At 32.0% G+C, this 16,959-nt stretch overlaps 1 protein-coding gene across 1 annotated transcript in view; it reads left to right on the forward strand.

Moving 5' to 3' along the window:
* fru (sex determination protein fruitless) overlaps positions 1 to 8,056 on the forward strand; it is a 300,477-nt gene extending 292,421 nt beyond the window's left edge. Inside the window, exon 7 of the mRNA XM_036357869.2 lies at positions 1,355 to 8,056. Within this exon, the coding sequence (XP_036213762.2) occupies positions 1,355 to 1,857 (503 nt within the window). The 3' untranslated portion in view covers positions 1,858 to 8,056. The remainder of the gene's footprint in view (positions 1 to 1,354) is intronic.
* Positions 8,057 to 16,959: the final 8,903 nt, after the last annotated feature.

Consider the following 16,959-nt stretch of genomic DNA (forward strand, 5'->3'; position numbering starts at 1 on the left):
AAATTCCCTATATATACCCACATATATACTTATATTCTAAAACGCCTTTCTTCATGTCTTACATGCTTTTTACAGAAAGTACAAATATTTGAGTACAAAACTTTCAAATGTTGGTTTGTAAAAATATACATACAGGCAAAATTGTATACAGTGATAGTAGTAGCCACCATATAAATAGCAAACGTATGCGCATTAAGTCGGGTCGGGTAAAAAATTTGGAGCGATATGAGTAAGAATAATTACAGAAGAATTTATAATTATATGATATATGATAAAACATGGTTTTAATCATAGCTGAATGAAATACATATGTACCCAAATTTAAACGTTATTTGCACACTGTAAACATCTCTCTATCATTTTAAATTTTGAGACAATAAATAGAGTTGTCATTGCCAACGAATATAAATTTATGACTCATAATCTTAAATCCAAATTTTTAATTATATCTTGGGAGATTAGCTTTTACTACAAACCACCATATGCTTTGCTGATACATAATCGAGGCTTACCTTGTCAATCCACACAGTTTTATGAAATATAACTTGAAAAGACCTCATCACAAAATCTATTTATTAAAAAACCTATATTTTTTTTTACGTGAACAAGATCGACCCGCACTAATGTAATTATAGTTTTGTTCGTATGTGAAGACACTTTATTTGATACTTTTTTATATTATCTTTCTCTAAGCACATTTTCACGCTCTGTCCTTTACAAATATTCTAAGGCAAACACACATACACACTCATATACCCCTCACGCATATCATAATACCGCTAATCGCAATAAAAAGTTTTGAATTCAGATCTACTTTGGAAATTATTCCCAAAAGTTAGTCACCCTTTTTGCGTTTGCTTTTAAATATTTAGATTTTCTATTTAATTACAACAAAAATAACTCATAAACTATACATATACTACCTTATACGCATATGTACATATGTATGTATGTATATATTTATGTATTTGCATACACAACTGCATATGTTGCTCTTTGTTGTATTTGTGTAAATATATCGCTTACACAAATATGCATACACAGCTACACATATGTTAATGAATACAAACATACATATGTAAATATGGATATAGGGATAACTGAACGATGTGCAGAAAAGGCGATATCCTTGCCGTAAACAACGCACCTTAGTCAATTAAGAAAAATTTAGTTGCACCACATATATACTATGATTCCATACAAACATACAGACATACATACATACATACATCATGTCAATACCTTCTATGTACTATTTTCTCTATTTTTTCACTCTGTTTACTCTCTGTTTGTTTCTCTCGGGCTGATTATCGCCCTCCATGGCGTGGTGTGTGTTCTTTTTCGTTGGTTACAGGGCAATTGGGACGTCACCATCTATCCGTTACGCCGCTATCGACTACATCATCCGGTTCACCGCCGCCGCCACCACCACCACCGCACGCGCTCACCATGCATCTGAGTGCCGCGTTAAAAAACGAATACCATCAATTCGACATAATACGCGCCGGCGGTGGCAATCACAACACTAACGGCGGCCCACCATCGCATCTCTACAATCAAACGTCTCCGGGAGGTTTAGGCAACGGTCCAGGTGCCAATAGCGCCATCGTACACAATTCGCATCATCAAATGTCCTATCACAATATGTTTACGCAATCACGCGAACCGGGTACAATGTGGCGTTGCCGTTCCTGTGGCAAGGAGGTTACCAATCGATGGCATCACTTTCACTCGCACACCGCCCAGCGCTCACTATGCCCCTATTGTCCGGCCACCTACAGCCGCATCGACACGCTGCGCTCTCACCTGCGGGTGAAACATCCCGAGAGATTACTCAAATTGAGCCCAACATTGTAAGTAGCGCAGCAGCGACAGCATTAAGCGACGATGACGCCACAAAAGAGGCTGAACTGAACTGCTCCACTGAAAAAAGTTGTATAAACAATTCTATACAAACCCATGTGTACGTATGTATGCATACAATTTTGAAACACATACATACATACACATTTTTATTCAATAGCTCAAGTGGTGTAATAAGTGAAATTGAAATGTGCACATATATACATAGATACTTATACAATTCAAATATATACCAGCAATAGAGGCAATGAGACATAATGTACACACGCATACATATATGTATATATGAAAACGCCAAAAATTCATAAAAAGCTGAAAAGAGTCTGTGTAAATATATATGTACATAGAGTTACTCACAGCAGCAGCAGTGTTGTTGAGCAGGATAAGTGATCTTTTTCATAACGGTTGAGAGGCTGTTAGGTGGCAGCCAACAATACAACGGACCAACAGACCTGCCTTTGTGTTGGCTACCTTGCAACTTGAAATAATTAATGCGCTATTTGCCAACAGCAAGTCAACACGCAGCCACCGAGATCTAGCGAGCGCCAACTGTTCCACCAAAAAAGCAGACAACTAAATAAGCGAGCTCTATTGTCATTCGCTTTCACATATGTACAATATAAATATATGATTGCTACTATTGATATAATTATTATTACATACATACATACATAAATATATGCTTAGATGCATGCTTAAATATTATTAAATAGATTTTGAACTCAATACCTTTTAGCGGTGTACTATTTCATGTGCTAATCGGCGATCATAATAAGTGTCTCCTATTAAATTTATGTGTACATATAAAATATATATATACATACCTATATGCATAAATGATAGCAATTAAAAACTAAACTGAGAAAACTACATACGCGTAATTTTAATATCTTGTTAGGGTCTCCTGTTTCTTAAGGATATAAGTCTGTAAACTTTTTATTAGATTTTAAAAATTTATATTTTTAAAAGATTTCATCGATATTTTCAAGTGAGTTTTCAAATGTTTATTATTACACACCATTCAAAAAATCTAAACTGCAAGGAATCGTGTAGAGTTTGTAAAAAAATTTTAAAAATTCCCGTAGATTATTTATATAGCACCCACTAAATGTAAGCAGATTTTATATGTTAACGCGCTTCTTAAAACTTTTTGATGTATTTTAACCCTAAAATTGCCCTCGATATGTATAACAACAGCGATTGCTTTAAATAAAATATAACATATTAATATGTATTTAGACAACACAAAATATTAAAGAAAATGTTTAGTGTTTGAAGCACCTCTAATGTACTCTAAAAACAACAAAACACAAATATGTACGTACATACCTACATTTGTCAAGCACTTTAGCAATAGCCTAACTAAAGATGATCCTTTAAAAATGTCTCTTCATACTAGACGGTTAGGTAACATTTAAAATCAATAAAATTTTTAAACATCTAAAGAGTATTAGAAATTAACTAATATTTTACTATTACAATCTTAATCTGCATTCAACAATTCTCAATATTAAAATTTTCAAATGGAAAATAACAAACAAGACTATGCAAATATTAGTGTTAATCACTTTTTAAATAAATGAAAAAAAAATTTAAAGCATAATTCAGTACAACAATAAAAATTAAGAAACTATTTTATTAGAATCATTTTTATTGTTTTAATGTTACCATATTTTCGACAATTCCTATCGTCATTTTTTCAACAAAAATCCGTTATTTGGATTTTGTAGTTTTTATTTTATTATTATTTTTTTTTTTGTGACTATCTTCCTCTTGTTTTAGAAGTAATCCTAAAGAATTGTGTGCTTGTATGACTAATGAAATAATCTAGAAATGAATACCATTGAGTAAGAAGTAAAAACACAAATGTTTCTCATAAAAATTGGAAACACTTCAAATTCAAAATATAATTGTTTCGGAACTACGGTAAGGAAATATATATTTAAAAAAATAAACATATTTATTTATAAACCACTGGTTTCGTCTTACTCAGTTGCTTATAACTAAAAGAACTTTATTTCGTTTTAAGTTTCTCAAAAAATAAAACAAAAGTAAACAGTTTTCACATGTTAAAAACGTTATCAAATTCAAATCGTCTACAACTTTCTCTTTAACCATTTTAGTACCATTTTCTTAGCCTAATTGCTCGCATCCAATAGATGGCGCCAGCTCCATCACGAATAATTAAACTAAAATAAAAATCAGCGGTTTCACAACAGGCAATTGTTAACAAACAAAATTGAAGAAATGTCATAATCAAAAATAACCAAAAATTTGCAAAACAACACAACCAAAAAGGTTAGCATAAGCTAAAAATTGAAGTGTAAAACATAGAGAGAATCATCTGAAATATGAAATTAAATATACATATGTAAGTGAAATGTCTAGAGAATAACCGAGGAGCAAAAGAAATGAGCGGAAATTAAAAAAAAACTTACTACTTCAATAAATAGTACTACTATGATAAGTAAAAAATAAGGAACATAACAAAAAATTATTAAACACAAAATTTGACAAAATAATAAAATTAAATTCACTAAAGTGTTTTAGAGGCGTAAAATTTGGTTTCTAATACATGTACTTGAGACTATATAAATGTAAAGCGCATACCTTCATACTAAGATTTACTGAAAATCTTTGTGCTCAAACAATTTGAATGCAATTAGCAGTAATATTGGGTTATTTTTATGAATAATATATTCAATGCGCTTTGTGCAGAACTTGCTCGGTGTGAATCAATTTTTAATAACACAAATTTTACAATAAAATTAATAAAAATATAATTGTTTTAGCGCCAAGCTTAAAATACTATAAAAGAGTGTACATAAGTATATAGAAAGTAAGTAAATGAAATATATTCACGAAGTGTTTAAGAGTCTACGCTAAATATTGCACAACACTTATTCCTTAATTAATTAGTTACTCGCTACGTTAGATGTAGTGATGCTCGCTACTCAATCGACGAGTTACCCATCCTACCACCTCATTACAATTACTTGTGTGGGAGTGAGCACGGAGAGTAGTTACGAAGTAATGATTGCTCGTGCCCTACAGTCTGTTAATTAGATAAACTTTCATTTGTGTAATTATTTGTAAATTTTGTGCCCTTTAGATGCTTACAACAAAAGCAATTACAATTAAGTTGGGCTTTCTTTAAAGTTATGCTGTAATGTATTTAGTAATTTTAAGTGTTTTAATTTTTAAGTTAAACAAAGCAAAGATTATTTTGCAGCAACTACAAACAAAAATCAATATACCTCAAATGCATTTCAATTTTAATAAATACTTACATATACTTTTAAAAATTAAATGTGTGAAAGTAGCTACTAAATATACTATATATCATTAGTTACATATGTGCTATTATATTATGTATTGTGTTAAGTTAGTGCAAATACAAACTGAAAAGCAAAAAAGTGTTCTGTGTATTTTAGGTTTTAAATTTTTAACATATAATTTTGCTTAAATATTATTAGAAATATTAAATCACTTTTCATATTAAAGCTTATATAAAAGTGAAAAGCAGTTTGTAAAGTAAAATTCTTATTAAAATAAAGCATTGAACTCTGTCTGGCAACACAGTTCGCATATAGATTTGTATGTCTATGTGTAGTTAGCATTTATATGTATTCCGCTTGTTAACAAAAAATTACAAAAAAATATTAATAAATAAATATGAAACAGTTCGGTTATTGTTAAGCGATTATAACTACTTTTGTGCAACCAAGCTGGTCTTTTTCACCATTTACATGCTACTTCACGAATTACAGTTGTTTATGGTTGTAATTAACTTAATTTTAGCTGATAGTTTTTAAATTTAAATTTTAAGTGCCAATTTGCTGCAAACGCTTCACTGTCAAAGCAGTGTGAAAAGAAAATACGTTTAAACACAGTCCGAATGGCAAGCGTAATGTGCACTCGCTATAAAGAATCCTATTTTTATGAAGAAAAACATATATATACCTATGAACTAAGTTGGTTATTATATAATTACTTACACATACACACACACGTTTACAAATATGTATAAAATATTAGCATATGCAAACATTTTATTGCACAACTTTTTAGTTTACACGCGTGTCTAAAAAATCATGTTATTTTGCTTCTTTATTATTATAATTTTTTCGATTTTAAGTTTTGTTTGTAACTTTGTATAAGATTTTTTACGTTTCAAAATTATAATTAAAACTTATCAATAATATAAACGTAATTGAAGAGAAAACAAATCAAATTATATAAAAATTAAAATTAACGGAAATTTATGTGAAAAACATTTAATTAAAAAAATCGGCGTTAATGCTGGACATTGAAATTTTGTGATATTCAAAATTATTATTTTTGGAAATAAGTTTAGTTTTAAAATAATGATTTATTGTAGAAATCACATTGAAAACTCATTTAAAGCATTTCGAAAAATTGTTCATGTGATATTTTCGGTATCAAAAGCACAATAAAAATACCTAAGTAACGAAAATTAACAGAGTGGTCACTATTCTGAATCTTTAATAGCAAAAAAACAATAAAACAAAATAGCAAACAAAATTCCCTTTCGGCTCTCGTCCTTAGCACAAAATGTCAAGCATTAAAAATATTTATGTAAGTCGTAATAAGTATATTTCTAAACATTTGAAATCTGTAAAAATGTTATAGTCATCTAGTAAATAAAATTTTAAGTAATGTACTTTTGTTTTTAACGTTTTAGCTGTTTATGATTTAATTTTTAATATTTTTTAATTTTTGCTTTTCATTAATTTTAATTTGTTTATAGGTTATATGTTAAAAACGAAATTTGTGTATTCATTTTGTTACAATAAACTACAAAATTTATGTACCAAAAAATGTTTAAATAAAAAATATTACAAAAAAAATTATCTTACTCTTTGTTTCTTACCTAAGATTTGTTTTTAGGTTATGTCGTACCAATCAATAATGCTTTTTCCATCAATTAACAGATTCTTTTATTTATTTATTTTCTTTTTTGTTGTGTAAGATACAACATTTTTTTATTTTTACAAACTGTTGTTGCTTGCAGGCAGCTATTGAATATTACACATAACCTCAAATAGTTTAAAATGATTTGTACTCAAAACAATAGCAGCTATAAAACTGGATAAGGCTTAGTATATTTTATTTTTTGTAAAATTAACTTTAGCAGGTTTGAAGTAAGGTATTAAAAAATAGTATACCCAATAAAAATATGTGAACAGAATGGGCAGCAAAAAATGTGAATGAAAAGTAGTGAGTTTTTATTTTTCAACTTTTGCTTAAAAAGTCATACTTCTTATGGATAATTACAAATATTTATATATTCTTGTATAATATATAATATGGTTGCAACCCAGTTTTTCAATATATATTTGTATGTCTTTAAACCAGAAGAACCAGTGTTTCACCCACGAAAGATCGCAAAACAAAAAATATACATACATATATAATACATAAATAAATTTTGCATAAATATCTACATACAACTTTGGTGTATGCAAATATCGAGCGAAACGTCATTGGTCAACAAATAAGGTATTTTTCTTTGATAAAAAATACAAATAGTACATTGAAATATATAACAAATTATTTGCTCCTCCTTTATGTATGAATATAAACAAGATTTAGGTATTTACAACTACATAAACATATGCAAATTATAGAATAGAAAAACCACTTTTTAATGAAATATTGAAGGAAAATATGCATAACAGCAAATAAATTTCGTATCTAGCTTAAATAAATCTAAAAATATAACTAATTGAGTATTTCATACTTGCTATAAAAATATTTACTCGCAATATTATATAATATATGTTGATAAAAATGAATATGAACTCAAAAAGGTGTTAAAAAGAGCGTTTACTGAAACGATCAAAATACAAAAATGTAATGTAAAATTGGAGCATATAGATTTTGCGAACTTAATACATGCATGCCTACATTCTACGAGTGCATTCTCACATTATTGCTTATTTATATGAAAGAAAGCAAATTCACAGGAAAGCATTTTTATTGTAAAATATTTACATATACATACACTAGTATATTCTAGTAAAAAAACCAAACAAAAAAATACTCTATTTCTTATGTGTACTTTCGAAATAAAATAAGTCTACATTAATAGTAATGGTAACGAAAATATGATTCCAAAATGCTATAAGCGTGAATAAATCTGAAAATATACAAAGGAGAAATAATAAAATATTGCATATTTATTTATTATAAGTTAGTAAAATTAGTTATTGAAGTCTTTGGATAGGCATTCGTTTGGAAGCACAATTATTATTCAAGTATCGATTTCCAATGTGAAAATGCTATTTATATCTTAAAATATGTTTGACGAAGTCTAATAATTTTTTTATAAAAAAACATTTATTATTTTTCTAAAGCTCTATTGGAGATATTGCAGGTACGACAAATGTGTCACAGTAAGTACAGTAATATTTTAAGCGCAACACCGCAGCAGAGTTGCATGGGGGAGATACAACTATGGAAGATTAACGGGTTAGTACTTTAAGAAAATAGTTTATAAAAAATACACATATGTATATAATATACTATACATAAGACACCTAACGTGTAACCCTGACCAAGCATTGCCTTTTATCACTCTAGGTCGCTTTGAACCGGTTTTTACTAAATACTCACAGCTCAAATTCTATAAAGCACGTTGTACGACGACGAAAAACATTCCAGTTTTTCGAAAGTATGTTACCAATACTGGCAAATGAGGTGTTGTATATAAATCAAGTACTATCAAATGTCTGCTGAACTTGCGCAAGAGGGTTTTTCCGTGTCAAAAATATACTCGTAAAGTTGAAAAAGCGGAAAACCCGATATATCCACCTCAAATTCACAGATAACTTTTAGACCTTTTACCACGGCTACATATATTTCAGATATTAGATAATGATATATTAGGTGTAGTAAAAAGAAATACATTCTTTTTGCATGAAATTTAATGATTTAATTATTACATTTAGTATCCAGCCTTATTCAAATGATTCCAAACGGTTTTTTGTGAAATGCTTAGGTCCTGGATAATTGTAATCGATGTTCGGACTCGACGATTTCCATTATTTGATCGATTTTTACGATAATTGGTCTTCCAGATCGTGGTGCATCCAGAAAATGTTAATAAATAGAGAACGCAAATTCCAAAATTAAATTACATCACGTCAAAAAGGAACCTTCCCCTCTTTATAAGCGAACTCAACAAACTAAAACACTCTAAGAAGGTGCCAAGTAAATTTTCACCACCTTATAAGGGAACGGCAAATGTATGTATGCGCAGATGTTCGTTGGCATGCGTATTAAGGAATATTAGAATGCCAAAAAGAAATAATAGAAATTGAAAAACCTTTATATGAGACAAAAATTAAAATTAAATTAAAATAAATTCAATTAAAAGGTTTTTTAAAAATTAAAAAGGAAAAAAATTGCATCTGTGCTAGGATGTGAACACAGGCAAAATATTTGATGTGAATTTGCAAAAAAGGGCTGTGCTATATAAGCAGCTCCATAAACAATATTGGAACGATCTGCTCTAATGTATGAACATTATCATTTTCTGCTTGTTTCATATAATCAATTTGTATGTGAATATTCTCGAAATTGCCTTTCCTCCATTCGCATGTCCAAATATATTTGCATGTATGTACACATATGTACATATGTATGTATGTCCCTCAATATACCTTTTGTAAAAAAATCAAACATTCGCGCAAGCGACAAAAAAATCGCAGACGCACCATCATCGACCAATAAGAAAGATTCGAGCAAACTCGCACCATAATTTCTAAATATTTCATATTACAACGACAACCAATTCATTCATAAGGAACGCGCGTATGCTGCAAAACGAAATGTGATCGTTTATAACTCTTAACTGCGCTCTTTTTTTTCTGTGCGCCTGGTCAACCACATTTGGTTTTCATATGCAATTGCTACCACAAAGTTTAAATGAAAATGAATGAAATTGAATTTGAGTGTGTGTGTCTTTAGTAAAATTGAAGAATCAGCAAAATCTCAATTTTACAATTGATCCTACCATTCCCTCGCATTTGTATGTTGCCCACAAGCTCACGCTGATGGTAAAAATCAGAAATTGAAGAATTTATCTGATGTTCCCTTCAGAAAAGAGAATCGGCTACATTGCCTATTAACGACTTAAAATTTTAATATATATAACTTCATATTATGCACTATATATGGTATTAAAGTATAAAATATATATAAATTGCCATTGGTATCAAATCCTTTATTACTTCTATATATTCTAAGCACACTGCATGTAGTACTTTTATACAACATACTTGTACTTGTATGTTTACTTATTATCATTTTATGATTTAGCTCATTTTATATAAATATACGGTAGTCGTAGTATTTCAAAAGAGCATACGTCAATACGTCACAATAACAAAGCACCGCAAAAAGGACAAACGCGACAATATTGTCGATTCAAACAAATTTTGTCAACTCCGCGACGATGCGCAAAATTCGGCGTCAATATATATGCGAGTTCGTATATATGTAAGTTTGTCAGCAAAGTTGTCATTTGATTTTTTTCAACGTTTTGTCAGAACTCAAATTTTTGCTCCGCCCCGTCTCCGCGCGAACTCCCCGCAAAGGCGTTTCAACGGAAGATTTTTATCATACCATTATTTTGTTTAATTTGTATTGAGAAATACTGATATCTTAGGACTTATTTACGTAATATTATAATATTTGCGTAAAAATATAAGTTCATACTTATTGAAATGTTTTTAAAATAAATTCGATTAATAAAAATATATCCGAAATAATTATGTGACAGTGCGGCCCTGATCCCTCCTTGTCTGCGTGCGTTCAACTTGCTTCTCGCAAAAAGTGTAGACAAAAGTCATTGTTTGTACGGGGCAAGGAGAAGCAAGCATAAGCGTACGTGTACTTATGAATGCATGTGTGATTTTCACATTTAATAATAATAATAAATATTTATCAACACTCTCTGATTTTATAGCTTAAACACAAAACGGGCGACGACGAATATTCGTCGTACTCGGCAACGCCATCGGACTGATTTTCGCCGAGTATTCCCGCCGTGTAAAACACAATACGGACGATTTTCGTCGCAGCTAGTGTATATTCAGCAGCTCAAATATATCACAATAAATGACGAAACCAAACATAAACAATCTTAATATTGCCAACGCAGACATTTTCTTACATATTTTTTTAAAATCTTTAATATTTTTACTGAAAATAATCTTTCTCTGATATGGTGATGCCGTTTTTGCCGCCGCGGTCGGTGATAAAATTAGAAATAGCTCTATCTCAAAAATCGTCATGGTGAGCGAAATTCGCCGCCGTCGCGTATTGTGTTAATCTTCATATACAATCTTGTGTTCGAATCACCGTCGGCATCGCCGAGTACGACATATATTCACCGTCGCCCGTATTGTGTTTATGCTATTATGATTGCCGAGATCCGTTAACGTTCTCGATATGGGGGTAGGAAAAGTACTGAACCAATATGCTCACTTCATTTCATTAAGTTATTACCGCACTTTTAGTTGTTTTGAGGGGGGAGTAGGGTTATTTCGTGTAAAACAAAGCCCAGTTTCATGATTTTGTCTTATGAAACAGTTTTAATAAATTTTCATGGAGAAATATTATAAAATACGGCAATGGCAACAATTACTCTGGAGCGTCTCATAAATCGGTGCTGGATCATCTGAAATCAAATAATTAAAGTAATATCGACAGATAATCGCTTTTCCCTGGTAAGGCTGGAAGGATGTTTCGAAATTTAAATTTTTGAGAACATTTGAAAAAAAAACGCGATTTTTTGCAAAAAAATCAAGTAAAATGTTATTCTAAAACAAAAAATATTAAAAAATGTTAAAGTAAAAATTGCAGCGTTACTTCGTAATTTATGTATAGAAATAGTGTTCAAAAGTATCGCTGCGGTAGTTTTGAAGTTATGAGTGGCATCGACCTTAAAAACGAGTGGTCTGGGAAAAACGCCTTAAAGTTTTGAAAATTGATGTGAAACATTCATAACACCCAAATAACAAGAAAAAACGTTAACTTCGGTTGTACCGAAGTTATAATACCCTTCACAGATACAAAGGTTCCGTACAATAACTTGATTCCGATCTCATTTCGTGAAGACACCTCGTCATATAAAAAAGTTTACCATGCATTCACTATGCTACAATATAGTCAATACAATACAATACAATTTCTTCGGAGATTGCGTTTTTGCTTTAAATAATATTCCATGCCAAATTTCGTGAAGATGGATATATACAGACAGACGTTTCCTTCTTTGTGTTACAAACTTCGTGACAAACTTAATATACCCTGTTCAGGGTATAAAAATACTCGTTTACTGAATTTTGCTAGGATCGACTTGAAATTTAGAAACAAAATTATTGAGATTATAAATTCATTTAAGGCAAAAAAATATTATAAACCCAACTCCACTTTTTACTTTGAACTATGAAACCTAACTAGTAATGTAGGTATAGTATTTTGTAAATTATGTACATTAAACAGTTAAAAAAAAACAAGAAAAAACGTTAACTTTGGTTGCACCGAAGCTATAATACCCTTCACAGGTACAAAGGTTCCTTACAATAACTTGATTCAGATCTAATTTCGTGAATCACTTTACTTCGATCGTTCAGTTTGTATAGCAGCTATATGCTATAGTCATCCGATCAATACAATTTCTTCGGAGATTCTATTGCTGCCTAAAATAATAACTCATGCCTAATTTCGTGAAGATAACTCGTCAAATGAAAGAGTTTTCTATACAATCACTTGATTCCGATCGTTCAGTTTGTATGGCAGCTATATGCTACAGTCATCCGATCAAAACAATTTCTTCGGGAATTATATTGTTATCTTAGAAAATAACTCATGCCAAATTTCGTGAAGATATTACGTCAAATAAAAAAGTTTCCCATACAAGGACTTGCTTCCGATTGTTCAGTTTGTATCGCAGCTATATGCTATAGTGGTCCGATATCGGCCGTTCCGACAAATGAGCAGCTTCTTAGTGAAAAAAGGACAGGTGCAAAGTTTTAGATCGATAGCTTAAAAACTGAGGGACTAGTTTGTATATATACAGACAGACGGACAGACGGACAGACAGACAGACGGACATGGCTAAATCAACTCAGCTCATCATGCTGATCATTTATATATATATTTGTGGGGTGTTACAAACTTCGAGGCAAACTTAATATACCCTGTTCAGGGTATAATTACAGGCATTTTTGGGTAATGATCTAATTTAACTGTTTCATCAGACAATCATATACGAACCGAATTCTTTCAAAATATCACGATTTTTTTTAAGAAAATAATTCGTCTCATCATCCAATAGGATGATTGCAGCCCTTCCTGTTTCTGTTAAATACGAGCTATGCGTTTATTATAATAATGTACTTGACCTTGTTTGTGAAACCACTTTTTTTATTCTTCAGGGAATATTTTCAGAGTCATAAGCAATAAATCGTATAAATTACGTGAGATTTTTAACTCTTATTGAGGACTTCCTAACTAAACTTAAACTTGTACGTTCGGCAACACATAATTTTTTAAATGTAACTATTGCACCAGATGTATACATACATACTTGTATATCATACAATGAAATTCCCCAATACGGAAGCCCCCATAATCGGACAAAGTTCATGAACACATTTTCAAACAAACCAATTCCTATAACCGGACGCTCCAATGAGCGGACACGGACACTATTTTGCTATGGTTGGCCGCTATTTCCCTTCCGCTTTTTTGTCTTTTGAATTTCGCGGCTATGTACAAAGCGCTACAGAGCTCGTATCTGGCAACACTATACATAATTTGAAAGGTCTTGACATAACCTACAAAACAACGCTATGCTATATGATTAGTTTGGATATTGCGTTCAACAGTTATAGACGTGTAAACATGGAGTTCACTAACGCCGAAATTCGCGCTATTTTAAAGTTTTCCTTCGTTAAAGGCAAATCCGCTAGAGAAACGTTCCGTGAGATTAATGGTGTTTTGGGGGATGGTACTCTATCACTTCGAACCGCGGAGGAATGGTTTCGACGATTCAGAGCCGGTGAAAACGACACCATGGATAAGCCAGCCGGCGGAAGACCTGTGACGACAAATACCGATCAAATCATGGAATACATCGAGTTAGACCGGCATATGGCATCTCGTGACATCGCCCAGGAGATTGGAGTTAGTCACCAAACTATTTTGAACCATCTGCAGAAGGCTGGATACAAAAAAAAGTTTGATGTTTGGCAAAAAAACCTTCTGGACCGAATCAACTCCTGCGATATGCTGCTGAAACGGAACGAACTCGTCCCATTCTTGAAGCGGATGGTGACTGGCGACGAAAAATGGATCACATACGACAATATCAAGCGAAAACGGTCGTGGTCGAAGGCCGGTGAATCGTCCCAAACAGTGGCCAAGCCGGGATTGACGGCCAGGAAGGTTTTGCTGTGTGTTTGGTGGGATTGGAAGGGAATTATCCACTATGAGCTGCTCCCATATGGCCAGACGCTTAATTCTACCATCTACTGCGAACAACTGGACCGCTTGAAGCAGGCGATCGACCAGAAGCGTCCAGAATTGGCCAACAGGAAGGGTGTAGTGTTCCACCAGGACAACGCCAGACCACACACTTCGTTGATGACTCGTCAGAAGCTACGGGAGCTCGGATGGGAGGTTTTATCGCATCCACCATATAGCCCGGACCTGACACCAAGTGATTACCATCTTTTCCTGTCCATGGCGAACGCGCTTAATGGTGAGAAGTTGGCCTCAAGAGAGGCCTGTAAAAATTGGCTCTCCGAGTTTTTTGCCAATAGGGACGCAGCCTTCTACGAGAGGGGTATAATGAAGTTGGCATCTCGTTGGCAAAAAGTTTACGAACAAAACGGCGCATATTTTAACTAAATCCGATCACTGTAACACTTTTTATAAAGCATTGAATGAAAAGCAAAAAAGCCGAAGGGAAATAACGGCCAACCTTTATTTCGATGAAATTAGCTCTGACAAACGGAAAAAAATTCATAAAATGTATAAAGTAAATAATGTACAATTTATAGTTCCCATTTTTAAATCCTTATTAATTTGTCTCTTTTCGACAGTTTTTTTTAAAGAACAATACACAAAATAATCACAGCAATAAATAGAATTGTGCGGGTGTCGTCCGGTTTGCGGTGGCTCAATGAAAACTAATGGGATAATTGTCATTCACTCACTCCTCGCTGAAATTGGCTCGAATTCAATAGTTCAGTAAAAATAAAGTTCTGAGTTCCAGTATTTTTTCTCATTCTGAGAAATATGTTGTAACATGTTGCAAGAGTATAATAGTTTTGTTCATCTAACGGTTGTTTGTATCACCTAAAACTAATCGAGTTAGATATAGAGTTATGTACATACATATAAAAGATCAGGATGAAGAGAAGAGTTGAAATCCGGGTGACTGTCCGTCCGTTCGTCGGTTCGTCCGTGTGTGCAAGTTATAACTTAAATAAAAATTGAGATATCCTGATGAAACTTGATACACATCTTTCTGGGCCCGAAGACGGTTGGTATTGCAAATTGGCGTAACCGGAGCAATGCCAATCCACAGTAGAATACAAGATTTTTATTTAGTTCAACGATCACAATAGGGGGGAACACTTCTAGTTTAAAATTCTTTCAAAAAGTGGGCGTGGTCCCGCCCTCTAATAGGTTTAATGTGCATATTTTCTAAACCGCTCTACCGATTTCAACCAGATTAGGTATGTAACGTTCTTCTAATATACCTATTTTACAGTGCGAAATCGGACTAAAACCATGCCTGCTTCCCATGTAACACAATTATAATTGTATCAGGACAAAACCTTGCATTAATAATGCCTTTAAAGTATAATATAACACCTTATGACCAAAAATTCTTTAAATCGAACCAAAACTGTTTAAGCTCCTAGGTACCGAATATGTGGTCCTCAGTACATTTATTTTTCTTTTTTCCGAAAATATTGGTCAATGTGTGGGATATGTAATTGAAATTCAGAGAAGATCCTTTTCTGATAATAGTATGTCTGTATGTCAAACCCGATTCAGGTCAAAACTTCCCTTAGACAATTAGGACAAAAATTTTCTTCAAAATTATATGGTTAAGCGCTTTAACCGCTCCTCTGGTTGACGTTTTCAACATCAACACAATATATTAAATTTAGCCTCTTTGGTCAAATTAGTATCACATACACATATTATATCTTATTTTAAGGTGTGTTTAATATAATTTTAGCTGGCACGAAGTAAAATATAGCAATTAAACTAAGTTTATGGCCTTTAATATAAGTCAAGAAAATACCAAATTTGATTTTAATTACGATTTTTTCGAATAATGTTTAAAAAATGTTTAATATAAAAATGTAAATAAAAGTTTTGCCAGCACCTAAAGGAATTGATTTTTATTGAGTTATTATTCATTTTGTTATTACTAAATATACGAGTATATACATTCACATATATATTTATATATGGTAGATACATATGTATGTGTATATATATTTGTCTTCTTAAACATAAATAATTTTGGAAACAAAAAATATGTAACAAATTAAAAATTTTGTTCATTTTTGTGACTCTAGGAATACATTTTAAACACAAGTTTCGCCACTGTAATTGTACAATTCCAATAAAAGCTGCAGTTTCTCCTGTTTTCCCTTTTAATCACCCAAGGTTATTGTAATGGCTGTAGGTGATATTGGTTTATACTTTTATGAATATCAAAAAATACTGTTAACTGAATACAGAACTGGATGTTGTCGTGCTGCACAACTTTTTTCAGCGTACATACCGTATTAGGAAGGAAAACATCTACCAAGAAGATGTCATACATTTCGATACCACTTTTGATCCTACTATTTTTATACTTTTGAACTTTCGCTGAGACCCCCTTTACTCCATTCACAATTAACTTATTTCAAACAATTTGCTTTGACGTGGGATATGCAGCAGGGATGGTATTTGATAATTTTCAAACTGTGCTATACAAAAGCGTTTGCATATAAATATTCATTAATTTCATTCTTAGTGTGACTAACT

This window comes from Bactrocera oleae, chromosome 2 (genome assembly GCF_042242935.1).
Source record: "Bactrocera oleae isolate idBacOlea1 chromosome 2, idBacOlea1, whole genome shotgun sequence".
Taxonomy (NCBI): domain Eukaryota; kingdom Metazoa; phylum Arthropoda; class Insecta; order Diptera; family Tephritidae; genus Bactrocera; species Bactrocera oleae.